Genomic DNA, 18,472 nt, shown 5'->3' with positions numbered 1-18,472 from the left:
ATAATTGTTTTTCCCTGGTTCCTTTCTTAGGTGAGAGGCTATGACTTCAAGGCTGACATGTGGAGTTTTGGAATAACTGCCATTGAATTGGCAACAGGAGCAGCGCCTTATCACAAGTATCCGCCTATGAAAGTAATTACTATTGGCAGTAATATGTCGGGTTTGAAATATGATTTAAGGGAATCTGTTCTGTAATTCTCTTAAACATAGTCATTTTTCTCTTAGACCTGAGGGGAATTAACGGAGGAATGCCGCCAAGTTAAATGTTGTGTGATGTTCTCAGTGGAAGGAATAGGACAAAAGTAGTACATTTCCCGGCTCTGGAGCTCACTCTACATTCTCAGCACAGAGCTGACTCAAGAATGTGATCAGCTTGGTCGATGGAGGTTGATAGCTGTCACGAATGCTGTTCATTACTCTCTTGATAGCAGAATACCCCCAACGCCCCCCACTCAGGAAATCTAAAAATAGATTACAGTGATACCATCTTTGCAGATAGATTTCCCAAATTTTCAGCCTTTTTTTTTTTTAAGGGTCTATAACATTTCTCCCCTTTTCTCATAGTGTCATGTTTGTGACTCATCTGAAATAAGTGAGCCTAATGTTTTTAGGAAACCATATGTTTGGATACTATTTTCAGATTTTTTGTTACTCTTTTAACTGGCCTACATCATTATTTCTCTTAGCTCTGATGGTATCAGGGCTAATTTACCCAACTGGATTTTGTTTTGAGGCTGAAATAGTTCAGTGGAAATTATGAAGGTATTTTACAGACAATATGGTCCGTATTTGTTTCAACTTTTTCCTAGGAAAATATTGGAAAAATTTAGGAGGAAACCCTGAGGCTGAAAAAAGTTAAATAAGTTTACTGATTAAAAAGTTAATACATACTTATTGTAGAAAATTTGAAAGTACAAATAAGAATAAAGAAGAAAATAATTATCCATAATCTCATCAACCACAATCCTTATTAAGATTTTAGTATAGTTCATTACATTGTTTTTCTCTATATTTATAAGCATATTTTTAACATAGTTAAAATTTTGGGGGAGGGGTATGTATACATACCTGATTTTTTTAGCAGAAAATTTAAAGTTAAGGTGTAAACAAATGCCGTGACCTTTTGAGAAAAAGTACTGAAGCCACTCTGAGGACTTTTTCTTCCATCTGGTTTTTCTGTATTATTTTTTCTTGTTTCTTATTTTCTTTCTTTCCCCAATCCTTAGTGTTTCCCACCTGAATCCAAAGTCACATTGCTCATCCCAGCCTGAGGTCCTGCCAGACTTTTGTTCAGACTTCACACTTCTCCCACTTTCTTCCGTTTGCAGTTATCCTCCACAGACCATCAACTGTCGCTTTAATCCTTTACCTCTTCACACATCTGAAAGTGTTTGAAAAGTCTTGACCTGTATAGCATTTGCGTAAATGAAGGCTGATTTATACATTAAGAGGTTTATTCATTTTATAGATCGATAGTTTACTGTAAATTCTACTCTTTTGTAAAGCAAATATTTTTGATGTTAGTGCGAAAGAGTGGAATTTTTACCTTTTTGATTTGAAGCTGTATTTTGATTTTGTTTTTGTCCCCCCTCCAAAAGCAGCATGGCCATTTTGCTCTGGTTATGATTTTTTAGTAACTCAGTTGTATTCTGGCTATTTTTTAGTGTCTTACTGTCTCAATTTTGCCAAGTCTTTAAGCAATTTTCTGTATGTTTTCTTGTTTAAAAAAAAAAAAAAGGAAATCATGTGTTACCTCCTGGGATGTTGTGGATTTATTTTTAGGGTTGGCAGTGTGTTACAGAAGCCTTGAGTACAGGCAGTTCCTTACTTATGAATGACCTGACACATGAATGTTCACTGCTGCTCTGGGCCTCTGTTTCTCTCCCCTCCGCCACCCCCTTTCCCAGCCAGAGCCCCAGCCTTCACTAAGCTCTTGCTGGAGCTACGTGCTCCTTGAGCTGTGTGAGAGCCAGTTCCTTCCCAGGAAGCTCCGTCCTGGTCGCTTTGGGAGCTCTTAACACACAGAGCAGATTTTGTAAGTTCTGTCAATGGAATAATGAAAAGGTCAAAGGGCACATGGACAGATTTGCAAAGAGAATGAGTACTTCCGATACACGCATTCTGGAAATTTAAACTCATGGGAAAGCACGTTTGTACCTAATCAAGGATGTTCTTGGATGCTTTTGGGAAAAATTAAAAACTCGATTGTAGCAATTGCTGTACTGAGATTGTGTCTTCATGTTTGTTTCTGCTGCAGGTGTTAATGTTGACTTTGCAAAATGATCCACCCACTTTAGAAACAGGAGTTGAGGATAAGGAAATGATGAAAAAGTACGGCAAGTCCTTTAGAAAATTACTTTCACTGTGTCTTCAGAAAGATCCTTCCAAAAGGTATGTCCAGCTTAGTGGATGAGTTAATGACCTGGTTTGAGTTACCACAAAGCTTTGTTTGTGGATGCGGAAAGGCTGTGTGAGGACACCTGACAGGTACTTCTAATTCAAGGGAAATCCTGCTCTGGCCCCCAGATCTCCAACCTGTTAATGAAAGACGGCATGGGTCCAAAAGGGAGAGAAGTGAGTGAGGACAACGGAGAGGCAGAGGAAAATTTTTAGTGTTAATGAGATTCACTGTGCTTGTTAGGTGTGGGCTCTGTTATCAAAGGAAATGAAATAAAGCAGAAATCAAAAGAAATTGGCAGTGGTGCATTCAGAAGCTGAGCTAGTATTCTGCACTGTGTAGGTTGAGCTGACCTCTTAGGATTTTATATCCTGCTCGCTCCAGTCTAAACCAGGCAGAGCTATTGAATTTTGCATGAGCTTCCTTTTAGTTGCAGAACAAGTTGTTTGTGCTGTTTAAAAGATTATCAATAAAGAAGATTTAAGATTTTTACGTTAGAAAGGTTAATCATATAAACAGAAGCAAATGGTTTTAAATTGAGTGTAGTCTTTCCTCTTTATTCTTGGGTTATTGCCTTGCACTATACTGTATCTGTTTTCTAAGTTTGTTTTCTTCCTTCTTAATTTCTGTGACTTTGAAATATCCTGGGTAGTGATAATAGAGCCCAGTGTCCTCTGTCACTTAAAGGAGAATGTTAACGATGTGAACCACACACAGGCCTTGCCTGGGTAGAGTACCTTTGTAGGACTTGGTTGCGTGTGGCACCGTCCCAACATACAGTGAACGGAGATTCCAGACCTGGAGGGGCCTCTGAGAAGTTACTGGCTACCTTCATCCACCCAATGGTCCAAAAACTGGCTTCTCTTCTGAAACTTTCTTTTTCAGGGAAGGACCCTGCTTTTAGAATGATTCCTTTATTCTTATCTTAAATTCTTTATGAAACCTGAGCCTTTTACCTTTACATGGTCATCTGCTCTTTGAGTAGGCTACCCTTCTCTAGATTAAACACAATTTTTATTATTTTACCCATTCTTGTAGCCTCTCTCTACTTTTCTTTACATCTTACTGAATTTGCGTTGAATGTTTTCTCCATCAGTCACCTTTCTCGTGGAGCTGGGTCTAAATAGATGTTTGCTGTTAAGCATCTTGAAATTATTTATTGTAAAAGGTATGATTATTTTGTCACACTTATAGACTATTTCTGCTTAAACATCTCAGTGGCCCGTTATATTTGATTTGCATGGCTTGTTTTCCCTCCGAAGTCATAGTGATCTTTCATTGAGGTTATTTTTTCACTCTCCTATTGAGTGAAAATGCTCTTAGATTCTGATTTTCTTCTTCAATACTTGCTTGCCTTCCTCTTGTATTTGATGTCATCTTCAAACATAAATTTTTGGCATCACCAAGGAAACAGAATTTGATTCTCCAGTGAGAGAAGTACTTGTCTTCCCAGTTTGCACTGGGTTATTATTGATGGTCTTTGTGATTCTCAAACTAGTTGAGGTCCCACCTAATGGTGGTGATGTGTAATATCACACAATTTCAGCTTTTTAAGAAAATGATTCTGTAGGGTAGAATTGTTAGTGTACTTAACAATATCGCAATATATTTCTTTCAGAGATTTGTAATTTGGTCAAAATAGATTAGATCATCATACATTATATTTAAGAAATGATCCTTATTACTTAATAATCTTGAAAGTCTTTCCAGGTTTTATTTATTCTATAAGTCAAATACCAGATTCCTACCACCCCACCAAAAAAAAAGAGCCATACACCATATATTTGAATTCTTACAAAGTCTTTCCCTCAGAGTACTCTCTTAGTAACATTATTGATCTACAAGTATTAATAGTTTAAGGTAGTCTTTTAGATATTTTCTCTGTAGTGTAATCTATACTCACTATTGTGTAACTGTCCACTATAACAGACAGTTAGAGTGTGTTGGTGGTGCACAGACTTCCCAGCTGACACTTTCTCTTAATGAAAAGATATGGATGTGGGGAGTTTGGGGGGAAAAAAAGATTCATGAGATGTGAGAATGGAAAAAAGCAATATTGTTGAATTATTTATTATATAGGAGGCAATTTTAAAATATGTATTCATTACTGAAATAATAAGTAAACATTTAATTGCAGCGCAATTCTGAAAGAAACCATGCATATTTCCGGTCCTCTCTGCCTTTGCTTATGTTGTCCAAGGTGCCTCCTCTTCCTGTCTCTCCCTTCCACCTCTTTCAACACTTAGTTCAAAAGCCCCATTTTCTTAGAGTTAGATACATCTGGGTGAGATTGCTGGACTTCTTTATCTTCAACTGCATGACTTAGTTTCATCGTCAGTAAAATGGGCCTAATAACACCTACTTCGTAGGATTGCTGTGAGGATGGAGTGAGATAATGCACTTAAAACAGATGGCACAGTGCCTGGGGTTTCTAAGTACTCAGAAAATTGGGGTTACATTCCTTGTCTGCCTTTTTTTCCCTGACCCAGTGGAGTTATCACAACTATTAGTTTTCCTACAGCACGTTGAGGATAGGTCTCTTGTAGCACTTACCACACTGTGTACATTTATTGACTTAACACATCCAATTTCCTCATCAGTTTGTAAATTTTTTAGAAGGAGAGCCTGTGCCACATATCTTTATATCCACAGTGTGTGGTCTGCATTACATACTCAATAGTATTTCTTGAACAACTGGAGATGATTCAGAGCTTGCAATTTTGGGATGATTTGGATCCATTGAAAAGAGTTTTCAGAAACAGACCAGATTCGAGTGGATTGAGGAGTGAATGCAAGATTTTTGATACTTTATATTTATTTCTATTGCCTACATAGAGATCATCTACTTATAATCTGAAAGCAGTTGACTGTTACCAAAGCCCTGGTATTGCTGAGTATCTTTTCAGCAATGAATGAAAAAATATTGTAGGGGAACAGTGACCAGGACAGATTCATTCCTATTCAGGAGCCCTCAGGCTAGCTGAGAAGGGGCTGTGTTTTCTGTCAATCTTGAGAGCTCATGGAATTTTCCTAATATAAGAGAGCTGGGGTGTTGGAGCTCTTTGCCTCATCGAAGTCTATGCTCTGCATTGGCATAGACAAAGAGTTGCTTATATTTGCATAGCAGAACGTTTTGCTGTTTCTTAAAAAAATGAGCCTTAATCTTGTAGATTACATGCTTCATAGGGATGGCAACTATAAAAGGAACCAGCGTTTTCTTTGAGCAACCAAGGGGTGGATGTTGCATAGGTAAATCCATTAGAAATGAATAAAACTTGAGTATTTCTTTTGGCAGGAGGGGGAGGGTGGGAAGTGCAGCTCTGCCTGAGGTCAGTGAGCTGTTAGAAATTATAATGCAAATTGTTCGAACTATGTAAACTGTATCATATTCATCCTAATCCTTTGAAAATTATTTTAAGTCTCAGTGGACTTGGGCTCATCCATATGTATTAACTGAATCCTTTGAGAGATTTTCTTCTGAGACTGTTGGTGCTTGGAGACTACTGCATTGTTTTCAAGGATTTAAAATTGAATCATCATTCAAAATCTGGACATCATTTTGGTTGCTGGTATAGTGTTTTAACATTTCTTGTAAAACAGTGTTTGTATTTGTATTACATTGTATTGCTTGATAATTGTTAGTGGGTATGGGAGACATAACTGGGCTTGCAGAGTTCTTTCTCCTGTAGTACTCAGCTAAGAGGCAGGCAGCATTGATGGTTCCGCGTTAACCGTACGCTGCTAGTTGCTAGAGCATAAGACTAAAACAAACAAAACACACAAAAAATTAACAGCATGCACCTCGGCTTTTCTCATACCTTCTATCACGTTCTTCCTCCCTCATTTTCCCCATTCTTTCCAGATCCATTTTTCTGTACTTTCTTATGGGTATAGTTTGGCACGTGTAGGATTCTACTCCAAAGCATAAAAAGGACCTGCTGTTTAGTTCTCTGTATAAAGTAGGAATTACCTACTATTTAACATAAATATTAAGCCTATTAAAAAAAGGAATGTGGCTTCTTTAAACCATTTCTCATTTCTTATATCATTGTGTTTTTGTATTTACTGATGAAGTCTAAGAGTGGAGTGCAGAGAAAGGAGTTTTCTCTGCAGCGTGCTTTTCCTCTTTGCAGTTTTGGTTACCATGGAAATGACCTTGCTGGGGAAGGGAGAGTATTTTCCCAGCCCTGTATCTCAAGGCATGTCTGGCATTTCCCAGCCTTCCCTTTACATTGGTCCTACACTTGACCCTTAGTGTGCAGAAGAAGGGGGGACACAGAGGAGAAAGCATTTTGGCTCTCCACCTCAGTACCTCCACTGTGCACACACTTTGCCTTTCCTTTTTTTTTTTTTTGTTACCTTGAGTCTTATTTTCATTACATTATATTTCTATTCCCTACTATATGGGACAGTTGCTTAGAATTTGGTGCTGACTAAATCTAGCTCTACGAGTTGTGGTTCTGTGTCCGAATGTCTAGTAGCATCACTTTTACCCCATATTTGATTATAGTATGAAATTGAGCTATAGCAGTTTTATGGTCCGTGCTAGGCATTGGGGATATAAAAAATGAATACTGTGTGGTCCCTGTCTTGGAAGGGCTTATAACTCAGTGGGGTGGAGGCGGGAGACATAGGTACAGATTATTACAGAATGGGAGTGTGAGTAGATTGGTGTGCAAGGACCAAGTAGGGAGCAATGAATTCTACTTGGACGAGCTGGGAGAAGTATCTCTGAAGACGGATGACATTTAGATCGGTTCTTGACAGATGAGCAAGAGTGTGCCAGTTGGTTACAGAAAATTCTGAAGCAAGAAAAGCAGTGTGTGCTTAGTCACGAAAGAGCAAGAGTTGAGTGAGAACATCATTGTCGCTGGAGGATAGAGTTCACCTCTGGTGTGATGAGAGACAAGTCTGGAGGAGTCAGGATCTCTCAGGCCACTGAAATTCGATAAGAAATTGTTTTTTTTTTTTAGAAGCTAACTTGGGAGCAGTGTGGATGATGGGTTGGAATGAGGAAGAGAGAAATGGCAGAGAGACTAGCCAGGAGGCTTTTGTAACTGTATTAGCCAGAGGCAACAGGGGTTTCAACCATAACAGTGGCCTTAAGTTCCTTAATCATCTTCATTTTCTTAGGTTTCTTTTCACTTTTTTTTTTTTTTTGTGAGGAAGATCAGCCCTGTGCTAACATCTGCCAATCCTCCTCTTTTTTTGCTGAGGAAGACTGACCCTGGGCTGCCATCCATGCCCATCTTCCTCCACCTTATATGGGACGCCGCCACAGTGTGGCTTGTCAAGCAGTGTGTCACTGTGCGCCCGGGATCTGAACCGGCGAACCCCGGGCTGCGCAGTGGAGCGCACGCACTTAACAGCTTGCGCCACTGGGCCGGCCCCTCTTTTCACTTTTTAAAAATTTTTTATTTTTGTATGCCTCTTGGTTTTTAAAATTTTGTTTCATATTGTGAGGTACCAAGCGTGCTCAGTCCATTGTGTAATATGTTCTCTCAGTAGCCTGCTCCTTCCACCCAAACACGATTCAAGTGTTCGAATGTTCTGACCTTCCTCTGACAGTCTAACCACATGCTCTAACCCTTATCTGCTAGATTGTAAGTTGCTGAGGGTAGTATTTATGTCTGTCATATTTACTATATGCCTACCACCTAGCATAACGCCTGACAAATAGTAGATGCTCAAAAAATATTTACCGAGAGAATGAAAGGATGACTTTGGAGTAGCTGGAGGCCGAAAACATTGCTGATGATCAGTGAGAGTGTCCATTAAAATAACAGCCAAAGTTAAATCATGTAAAGTAGGAGTATCATTTTTAGTGCCAGCGCCTGGTTAACAAGGTACAAATTCATGAATTTGAACCAGCTCACCAAGGGCTATGGCAGATAAAAATGTAAAATGTGGCCCACCTGTAGTTTAGACCTTTACTTACTCAAAGCAATTAGCAATTAGCAGCTGTTTATTGCAGTGGATATGAGGAGTCAGGGTTCTTTGTTAGGAACCTGTGACCAGTGACCCATTTGAAATTGAGGAAAAGAGCAATAACAATTTAAATAGAAAATTTCTTTGCCCAGAAATAGAGTTTATGGCCCCTGTAGACTTACACAATTTGTACACCATTGTGCTTAATGACGTTTCTGAATTCTTTTATATGCCTGGGTTTGGTCACTGGAAACACTTTAGTGGAGCTTCCTGGTTCCAAAGCAGTGGTTTCCAATCTTTTGAAGTATGAGGACTCCTTTTAAACATGCACCTCCCTCAACATAATACTATTTGTATCTTTGGTAATCATTGCCTGAGAGAATACCTAGTGATGTTCAGTAATGCTTCCCTCCCCTCCCAGTTTTTTTATTATCAAAAATTTAAAACATACAGAAAAGGGCGGGCCCCGTGGCTTAGTGGTTGAGTGCGCGCGCTCCGCTACTGGCGGCCCGGGTTCGGATCCCGGACGCCCACCAACGCACCGCTTCTCCGGCCATGCTGAGGCCGCGTCCCACATACAGCAACTAGAAGGATGTGCATCTGTGACATACAACTATCTACTGGGGCTTTGGGGGGGAAAAAAACATACAGAAAAGGTGAAAAAATAGTACAGTGTTTACTTCTATATATCACCACCTAGATTCAACAATTACCAATATTTTCCATATCTGCTGTATCTATTTACCCACATTTTATTTGCTGAGCAGTTTGAAAGTAACATTGCATTCCCTACAAATAAAGACATGTTCCCACTTAGCCACAATGCTTTTCCACACCTAAAATAGGGAGCAGTAATTTCCTAAAATGGTCTAATACCTAGCATATTTACATATCTCTAATTATTTCCAAATGTCTCTTGTGGCTTCCCTCACTTCTCCTTCAAATGCAGGATTCAGCCAAGGGTCACGTATTGTGTTTGGTTTTCTGTTTCTTTAAGTCTGTTTTAATCTAGAACAGTCCCCTCACATCTCCCCTTCTATGACACTGACTTTTTGAAGAGATCAGGTCAATTGTCTTGCTGATTGTCCTCTACTCTAGATTTATCTGATTCCTTCTGAATGGCTGCTTTTTTTAGAAGGAACTATTGATGAAGGAAGCTATTCTTTATGGAGGAATGCCAGTTAATAAACATAGAAAGAATGGTAGAAGTAGGAAATCAGTATTCTTCCATCTCCTATGAAATAATTATTTAAGGCAAAGATGCTAAAACCATTAGGTGAAAGGTTTTTGGGAACATGATACTTATACAATGCCAAAGTATTACCCAACAGAATACTTGCCAGTTGCAGGGGGGAGAAACATACCTTTACAATGGAGAGATCTTGGGCCTGGGGACCAACTGGTTAATCTTAGCATCACTCCCAGTGAAATAACCTAACATTCTGTATGTGCTGCAGCAAGAAGTGTATAGTGTCATCTATGAAGTATTCTTAAATGGTTGATTCAACCTAGTCAAGCCTTGAGACCTAACTTTCAGTTGATAGGAAATATAGTATAGAGATGCAAGTTAAATGACCCCATGAGAAAAAAAAGACCAATCCAGTAATGCTTGTAAATGAATGTGCATTTTGTTAATCACCATCACGTTTACCTTTCCCTGAAAACCAGCGGTCCATGTTACTCAGTGGGCAGACAGGGCTTGTACACATGCTGTGTGGACCCCTTGCGGTAACTGCCGCTCTTGGGGAGTCATGGAACACTGTGGACTGCAGTTCCTTTGACAGGGTCTCATTGCAACTTGTATGGCTTCTTAATAAATATAGGAATTTAGCTCACAAACGTGTCAGTCTGCCACCTTTTAGAAACACTGAATTCACTTAGTGAAGTGTAAGGATGAAGGATGGAAAATTGATCGTGCCCCAAAATATTTAACTTACAGGAGTTTATATGTTTTGCAGTAGAGGTGTTTGGAAAGAACTGGAAAATTGACACTCTTTTATTTGGTGCCGGCTTATGATTAATTTAGTTTCTGATTTTGCTATTCCCACAACTGGTCTTGCAGAAATACTCTAGGATTAAGTTGTTTCATCAAGGCAGTGTATTTATTGAGTGGTCATTGTTTCAACTCTAATTTATTATTGATCTTTCAGGCCCACAGCAGCAGAACTTTTAAAATGCAAATTCTTCCAGAAAGCCAAGGTAACGTGCTTAAAAACCCAAGTAAATCTGCTATTTTGAAATCACTATGAATTTCTGTGTATTCTGTTTGATGTTAAACTGTTGGGAATATTTCTTTTGCAGAACAGAGAGTATCTGATTGAGAAGCTGCTTACAAGAACACCAGACATAGCCCAAAGAGCCAAAAAGGTAAGCGCCTAGCCCTCAGGACCCAGCAGGAGCCGCTCCCCACCCTGGGAAATGAAACCCAGAGAAAAATAGAAAAAAGATTTCCACACACTCAGGATATGCTATTTAGAGGTTATCTGATTAGTGATTACTCAGATAACTGCATTGTGCCTTTTGGTTATCTCAGCTTGCTGTTATGTATTTGGGTGTGGAAACAATGTGAAACTCAAATGATTTCACTTTTCTGTCTATCAGCTTTGCTTAAAGAAGGTCAGAGGGGAGGGGACTGTGATGAGGCTTATTATGTGATGAGGCAAATATCCTTGAATCCTTTGGATTTTACAGAAGAGGAACAGTCATTATTAAACAGTTTGAAATAACAGAATGAAAAACAAAACTTGTTTTTAATGGTTATTTTGAATATCTGTGGGATATAAGTTTTTTCCTTATTAAAGACGGGTGGTCCCTTTTGTAGTCTACCTTGTTAACTAAATTATGTTAATGATTGCCTGAAAAACTTTCCATTCTAGGTTTTAGGTTTTTAAAATGATATGTATGTGTGAGGGTATTTATTTATGTATTTACCAGAGTTTTATTTATTTGTAATTACTGATTTCATTATGGTATGAAACCTAACAAAATTTAAGCTCTGGTTTGGTTTAGTTTCGTTTAAAAAAACTTTTTTTTTTAAATGCAAGGAAGATTAGCTCTGAGCTAATATCCTTTGCCATTCTTCCTCTTTTTGCTGAGGAAGATTGGCCCTGGGCTAACATCTGTGCCCATCTTCCTCCACTTTATATGGGATGCCGCCACAGCATGGCTTAACAAGCGGTGTGTTGGTCCACGCCTGGGATCCAAACCCGAAAACCTGGGTCTGCTGAAGCGGAGTGCACGAACTTAACTGCTACACCACTGAGCTGGCCCCAATCTAGTTTTAAAATTTTATTAGCTATTTATAATTAAAAATATTTATGTAGTCACAGATTTAGAAAGGGAGGTCCTTTTTTTCTTTCTTTTTGACAGTTAATAGTTATAGGGAAAGCTGATTCGAATCTGAGTTGTCTGCTCTGTAAATAAAATTGGCAAAGAAATATGTATTAGAGATTGCATCTTATCACGCCAATGTATAATTAACTTAGAATGTTAACTTCCAGACATTACTTTGTCTGAAACATTTTGTATGAAATACATTTAGCTGATGCTTTTGAATTTTTTAAAACAGATTGTAAAATAAGGCTTTGAGAAATGACGCACTCTGGACAGGTATCTGAGTGCCTCTCCTGGACCGGGAGAATTCCTGAGAGTGGGCTGGTTCCTGGGCTGTGGGCCTGGGCTAGGGATGGGGATTGCTGTGTTGACTGCAGAGACCTACCTGAGCCAAGGTGGGTCTGTGGGACCTCTCTGAGGGAAAAGTGAAAACGTGGCAGATGGTCCATCAGAGTGGCACATCTCAAGGGACAGCACAGAGAAACTAAAGCTTCAGTTTGAAGCAACAGGAAGTAGAACCGCCCAATGAAAGTTTGAGGGCTCCATGCAGAAGACTGAAGGAGGAGCCTGGAGAGATTCCCTGGGGTGTTGGAGTCTAGCATGGGGTCTTTTGATCAGAGATCTAAAATGTCAGCTAGAGTTGAAAAAAGCTGTTAGAAAGCCGTTGGCTTGTACAGTATCTGTCCCCAAAGAATATATATATTTTTATCTCTGCTTTTTTTGCTAGAAGTTTCATCTGATCTCATCCCATAGCTATTCCCAGAGAGGGGCTTTTCCAGGCCTGCTTTCTCTCCAGAGCTTGAGTTTCATACCTCCAGCTCCTTGTGCAGTGGCCCACCAGCTTTTCAAGTGCAGTATTCCAGATGGTTCACCTTCCCTCCCAAGTTTCATCTTCCTGTGCTCTGTTTCTTCCTGAGTCACCTGACCTCAGGACACTGGGATTATTTTTATATTTGAGACCTCCTTCCCCCCTTTTCTTCCCCAGCTAATCCCTCTCCGAGTCCCCTGCGCATTTCCCTCTGCAACATCCCTACTTGGAAGGTTTTCCTCCTGTCTGTAACTGAACAATTGCAGTCAATTTCTGACTGTTCTCCCTCATTCTTCCTTTCTGTTCCTTCTTAGACAGTATCACAAGATTAACTTTCTGGTCATGTCACTTGGTTGCTGAAAAGTGGTTCCCAAAATTAAACAAGAACAACCATGAGAGCAAATAAATGAAAAAGTTAAAATTAAAAAAAAAAAAAAGGTTCCTATCAAATAAAGGCCAAGCTCCTTAGCCTTGAATTCATGGCACCATTGCAACTTCCAGCCTTAGACTCTAAACTCCAGTTAAACTGAAGCACCTATAGTTCTCCCTGCATAACCCATACTTTCCTTTGAGAAAGGAAGTATGAGACTTCCATCAGTTTGAGAAAATGAAGAATCTGTTCAGACTCTGACTTTGTTTTCTTTCTTTTAAAAGAAATATTTAAATTATTTACTACATATTAGTGTGCTGGGCATTCCAAATCCCATTTTGCGTGTATCTTAAATGACAAGAAGCTAGAGTTTTGGGAGATGTGATTTTTCAACCATGTCTTCTGCCATTTACTTGCTCCTTGATTTTAGACTTGAACCTCAGAGCTTATTTCGTCATCTATCCCTTCAAATGGAAAATGGCGCCATGTCTCAGAGTCACATGGAGGAGTAAAGGGAGACTCTAAATGAGTTCTTTGAACATCTTATAGAAGAGAGTGGCCCATAGCACTGTTATTCTGGCTCTCTAGCTTCATTGAGTTGGCTGTTTTCCTGTCATAATTCTCGTTTTAACACTTTGGGTATTAGCTACACTCCGCTCCTTGCCCATAGCTTCCATGGCAGATGTGCTGACCAGAATGACATCCATCACAGTGCATGTCTTGTTCATAGAAGTGCCCACACATGTTTGCTGCCTCAGTGAACACATACACTTGGGTGTACCAAGGAGAGGCCATTGGAAACTCTGTTGATCACTCACTTGAACCCCCAAAATGCTTGGCATACACTTGTTTAGGATTCCTGTTAATAGCAGATGAGCCTCCCTCCCTCCCTCCCTCCCTCGGGCTCTTGATGTTGGTAAGCAACGGTGCTGTTCCTTATTTGAAACTTCTCATGCGGGCTTGGCCATCAGGAAGTAAATATTATTTTAATCACCCTGTGTTGAAAACCTTTGTTATAGGATGTCTTTGCTTGTCTTAGGTTCTTAGGGTGTTTAAGTAAATTTAATTTAAAAGTTGGTACAGGGGAGTCCCTGCTGTCATTTGTGTTGTTCACTTTTGGACCTTTCTTTATTGACATCTGCTCAGCCGCTTCCTTTCCTGTTTGCTATGGTGCCTTCGAGTTGATCGTGCTCTAGTTTCCTGGTGTAGATTTATTCCTCACAGGCTACTTGTGATGTGAAATGATTTTTGTGTGTGTGTGTCTATGGTAATTGCAGAAATGGAGGGATATTGTATCACTGCTACATTTGGGTGGAATCACTGTGAATTGGAAAAACTAGGACAGTATTTGTGGATCCCAGAATTTCTTATATCAGGCTGTCAGACTGGTTTCTTATTAAGGACCCAAGGCGTTGGCTTCATTTGATCCTTCTATGTGCTTAGGAATAAATGGGTAGGGATATTAGAGTTCACATTTATTTAATACTTAATATGTGTTCATAATTTGTCCTTTTCTGTTTTTGCTTTTTATTTTGAAATAACTTCAGACTTACAAAAAATTTACAAAAAAATTTCTGTATATATATATTTTCTCACTCTTTCTTTTGAAATATTTCAAAATTGTAGATATGATGCCCTTTATCTTTAGGTGTACCTTAGTATATATTTCCTAAAAACAAGGACATTCTCTTACATAACAGTGTAATTGTGAAAATCACGAAATTAACATTAACATAATATTGTTATTTAATTTTCAAATCTTATACAAATTTTGCCACTTGCCATTTGTCTGGTCCAGGATCTAATCTAGAATCATTTAGTTGTTATGTCTCCATTAATCTGAAATAGTCTTTCTTTTTTTTTCACAACTGTGGTGCTTTGAAGAGCACAGATCAGTTATTTTGTCAAATGGCCCTCAGTTTGGGTTTGTCTGGTGTTTCTTCATGATTAGATTCAGTTGATGCATGTTTTGACAGGACACCTCAGAAGTGATGCTGTGTTCTTCTCAGTGTATCGTGTTAAGAGTCACGTGATCTTGATTTATTCCTTTACTGGTGATGTTAACTTTTCTCACGTGCTTAAGGTGGTACCTACCAGCTTCTTCATTGTCAACAATTACTTCTCAGTAGGAGAGATTCATTAATATTATATTCTTGCATTTATTAAACATTAAAAGGTAAAGTGAATGTGCTTACTGTACAGGGTCATTTAGTCTTTTTTCAAGGAAACATGCTTTATATCATTATGGTTGTGCATTCATGGGATATTAATGATAGGATTTCTCTATGATTTCTCAGCGATTTTGCAGACAAGGAACACTTTGCTAGGGTGTGATGTTCAGATGTAAGTAGGAAGTAGGAAGGATGCTGCTCCAGCCTCTGTGTCTGGTCTGGAAGCAGCAACGCCTGGATCTGTGTCTTTCATTGGGTGAGCTGCCTAATCGCTGAGCCTCATCTGTCAAATGGAGCCCAGGATACTACACGTGTTGCTGTGAGGATGAGAGGTGATCCGCGTGGGATGTCTGATGCTGTGTTCGACACGTAGTGGGCGTGCAGTCCAACACAGGCTGCCGTGGCTATCGTGTAAATACAGAGAATACTTATTGTGGTTACAAAGACAGGCATTTTAGAAGTACGCAGTGAAATAGGGAAGGAGGAAAGAGGAAAAAGTCCTGGTAGCAGGGCAGGTGGGGGTGGGGGTGGGGGCGGGGGTGGGGGTGGGATGAAGGTCATTTTGCTATTGCTGTTGCTTTGGATGGAATGGAGAAAAAGCCCATGGAAACCTACAAAAAGAAGGAAAAGAATGACAATCATTATTTCATTACCGTTGCTTAGTCACCTGCCTTCATGTTTTCTTTTCTGCCCCATCAAGGTGCTGATGGTGGGCAAGAGCCAGGCTTTCCCACTGCTGCAAATCCTCTCTGCCGTGAGAAGTTCAGTGTGTGTGTTTGTGAAGAGCCTAAGAGTTGTAAGAATTAAATGCACACACAGCTGATATTCCTTTACAGCTTGTAGATCACTTCCCTATATGCTTCCTTACTTATTCTAAACAATTGTGCTTGAAGACTGGTAGGGCAGATATTATTGTCACACATTACAGATGAAAGTGTGAGCTGAAATGACTTGCCTAAAGTCACATGGCTAAGAAGAAGCAATTCTAATTTCTGGTTCCATACTCTTTCCATTAGATTGTATCTCAGAAGGAAGAAGAAAAGGGAGAGGATAGGAAGGAAATACAGATGGAGAGGGTAGGCAGAGTTAAATGGCCTAAGTAGGGAAAGGGGGGTACATTTGTCATTCTCAGAGCAAGTAATCTGCCATTTAACACATGTGACGGGGGCATCCACGCCATTTGTGGGCACTGGGAGATGCTGTAAGCATCACTGTAGGAACCTGGAAAGTTTGCCAGGGTTCTAGCAGGTGTGGAGGGAATAAGGCGATGAAAGGGCTTTGGAGATTCTGAAGGGAAGAGAGATGGCTAGTGCGAGTTTGGTGCATCAGCAGTTGTTAAAACCTACCAGAAGCTCAGCTTCTCCTTCATAAAATGGGGAGGGTAATAATACCTATCTATGTTTTTGAAGACTAAATTAGGTAAAGCATCGGAGATGGATAGCAAAGTGGTTGGCACAAAATAATAAATGGCACTAGGTTATAATCATAGTAAATTTTATTATTTTATATAATAAAATATTTTATATAATCACTTTGTTATTATAATGTTATTATTGCTTTTATAACATTTTTCATTGCTGCTGCTGCTATGGGTACCACTGCTGTTGGTCCCATTTTTGCTGCTGCTGTAACGGCTGCTACCATTACAACCACTGCTACCAATGATGGGCACTGAGGTGCAGACAGATAAAGGACATTTCCAGGCAGTGAAACTCACCTGTCAGTGGGGAACACGGTGCAGTGCAAGCATCAAAAGACGTGCAAAACTCAAAGAGTAGCAGAGACTAAATGCTTTAGGATATGGGCACAGAATATGTACTATAGGAATGGGGAAGGTCAGGGAGCTGGCAGATGGGGGAACTGCGGGGGGGGGAGAAGGAAAAACTCACGCTTACTGTGCACCTTCATGCACTGTGCTAGACACTTGGTTTACACTTATCTCAGTTACTGTAGCCTTGTAACAATCAGTGAAGACCTGAATAACAGGACAGAGGATAAGATAGATTATTAAGACTGGTTAAAAAAAATGCAATAACTACTTTGAAATATGAGTGAAAACCAGGATCATGAATATCTCTTGGTTCTTGATCCTTCGATTTACAGACCTGAAAATTGAGACCTAGGGAGGTTGGGCCTTGACCAAGGCCACATCGTCCTATAGTGGCAGAGGTCTGAAGCCAGCTTCGCAGTTTGCTCCCATTTAGTCTTATCTTTTAGTTGATAAAGAGGAAATAAAAACCACTCTGAATTTCTGAAAAATTGCCTTTTTTCCTCCTGGAATCTAATAATCAATTTATAAGATATTGAAGGTTATACACTATCAAGAAATCAGAGAAGAAATAAGGTGATTTCAGATGCTTGATGGATGGATTCTAGTTTTGTTCCCAGTCTTCCCAGTAGAGGGCAACAGTGGGTTTTAATTCTCAAGTTCTGCAACGCAAACTGAGCAAAAGTTTTTGGCTTTGTTGAAAGTCTCAGATTTGGAGTAGAAGGATCAAAGGTACGTTAGATCCCTACTGAGCCGTGAGTACTAGATGCCCTAGTCAGTCGAGGTGTTTTTTTTACTAGGCAGGAGGTTGAAGGGTGATGATTTAAGTACTTTTTGCTATCATTTTAAATTACAAATCAAAGTAATCTAACATTTGTATTTTACATAATTCATGTCAAAGCCGAAAGTCTTAATTTTGAAGATGGGATTGGAGAACTTCTGGTATTTTGTGGTCAAATTAATACAGTTCTGGTTAGTGGTAGGCTATTTCCAGAAAGTTCTTTGGTTCCTGCGGTTCTCTCCAGGGCCAGGTAAATAGAAGAAGGAAGGAGTCAAAGTATGTGGTAACCCTGAAGGAGAAGTGAATCGATGTCTGTAACTATCACCACATATATTATGGATTTAGTATAAAATACTCCTGATGATTCAAGTAGGTGTGAGGGCGCATGTTCTCTTACTGCTTTGTGTTTCTCTTCCCCATCCTCTTGTTTAAAAACAACCATATGTATTGGTAATATATCTTATTGAGGAACTCACATACCCAAAAGGAGGAGGACCATGGTGGTTGGCGATGTTATTTTTCCTGTTTTAGAGCTGAGAGAACAGTTGGCCAGAGGGGTTAAAGTTATTGGTTAAACTGGGTCTCTAACTGGGACAGATGTTCCCAGACTGTAAGCTCGTTGATGTTTTCATTCATTTTTATTTTAAATGCATTATTTTGGTCAGTTTAGAATGTAGAGTTCATTTGGTCAGAAAAGTGCTTTTGGTCACTAGGGGGTGCTATCAGAATAGTTTATTTACTCTGAGAATCTGTTCTCAGGAATTGCTTACTAGTCTATAAAAACCCATGCCGTTTAGATTTTTTCCTTTTGCACCGTGTCTGCTGTAAGGAGCTTGACTGGTGTTTGTGCGGGGGTGAATTAGGCAGAGGTGAGGAGAGAGGAAAGAACAAGGGGGAAAAGCTTCATAAATTACT

At 39.5% G+C, this 18,472-nt stretch overlaps 1 protein-coding gene across 1 annotated transcript in view; it reads left to right on the top strand.

Annotated features, from left to right (window-relative positions):
• STK39 (serine/threonine kinase 39) overlaps window positions 1-18,472 on the top strand; it is a 267,852-nt gene that overhangs the window by 101,622 nt on the left and 147,758 nt on the right. The window contains exons 7-10 of the mRNA XM_058549177.1: window positions 31-132; window positions 2,258-2,391; window positions 10,477-10,525; window positions 10,628-10,693. Coding sequence (XP_058405160.1) covers window positions 31-132; window positions 2,258-2,391; window positions 10,477-10,525; window positions 10,628-10,693 — 351 coding nt within the window. The remainder of the gene's footprint in view (window positions 1-30; window positions 133-2,257; window positions 2,392-10,476; window positions 10,526-10,627; window positions 10,694-18,472) is intronic.

The sequence above is a fragment of the Diceros bicornis genome, chromosome 10, assembly GCF_020826845.1.
Source record: "Diceros bicornis minor isolate mBicDic1 chromosome 10, mDicBic1.mat.cur, whole genome shotgun sequence".
NCBI classification, from domain to species: domain Eukaryota; kingdom Metazoa; phylum Chordata; class Mammalia; order Perissodactyla; family Rhinocerotidae; genus Diceros; species Diceros bicornis.
The sequence above is the reverse complement of the archived record's forward strand: the minus strand, read 5'-3'. Positions and strand labels throughout refer to the sequence as shown.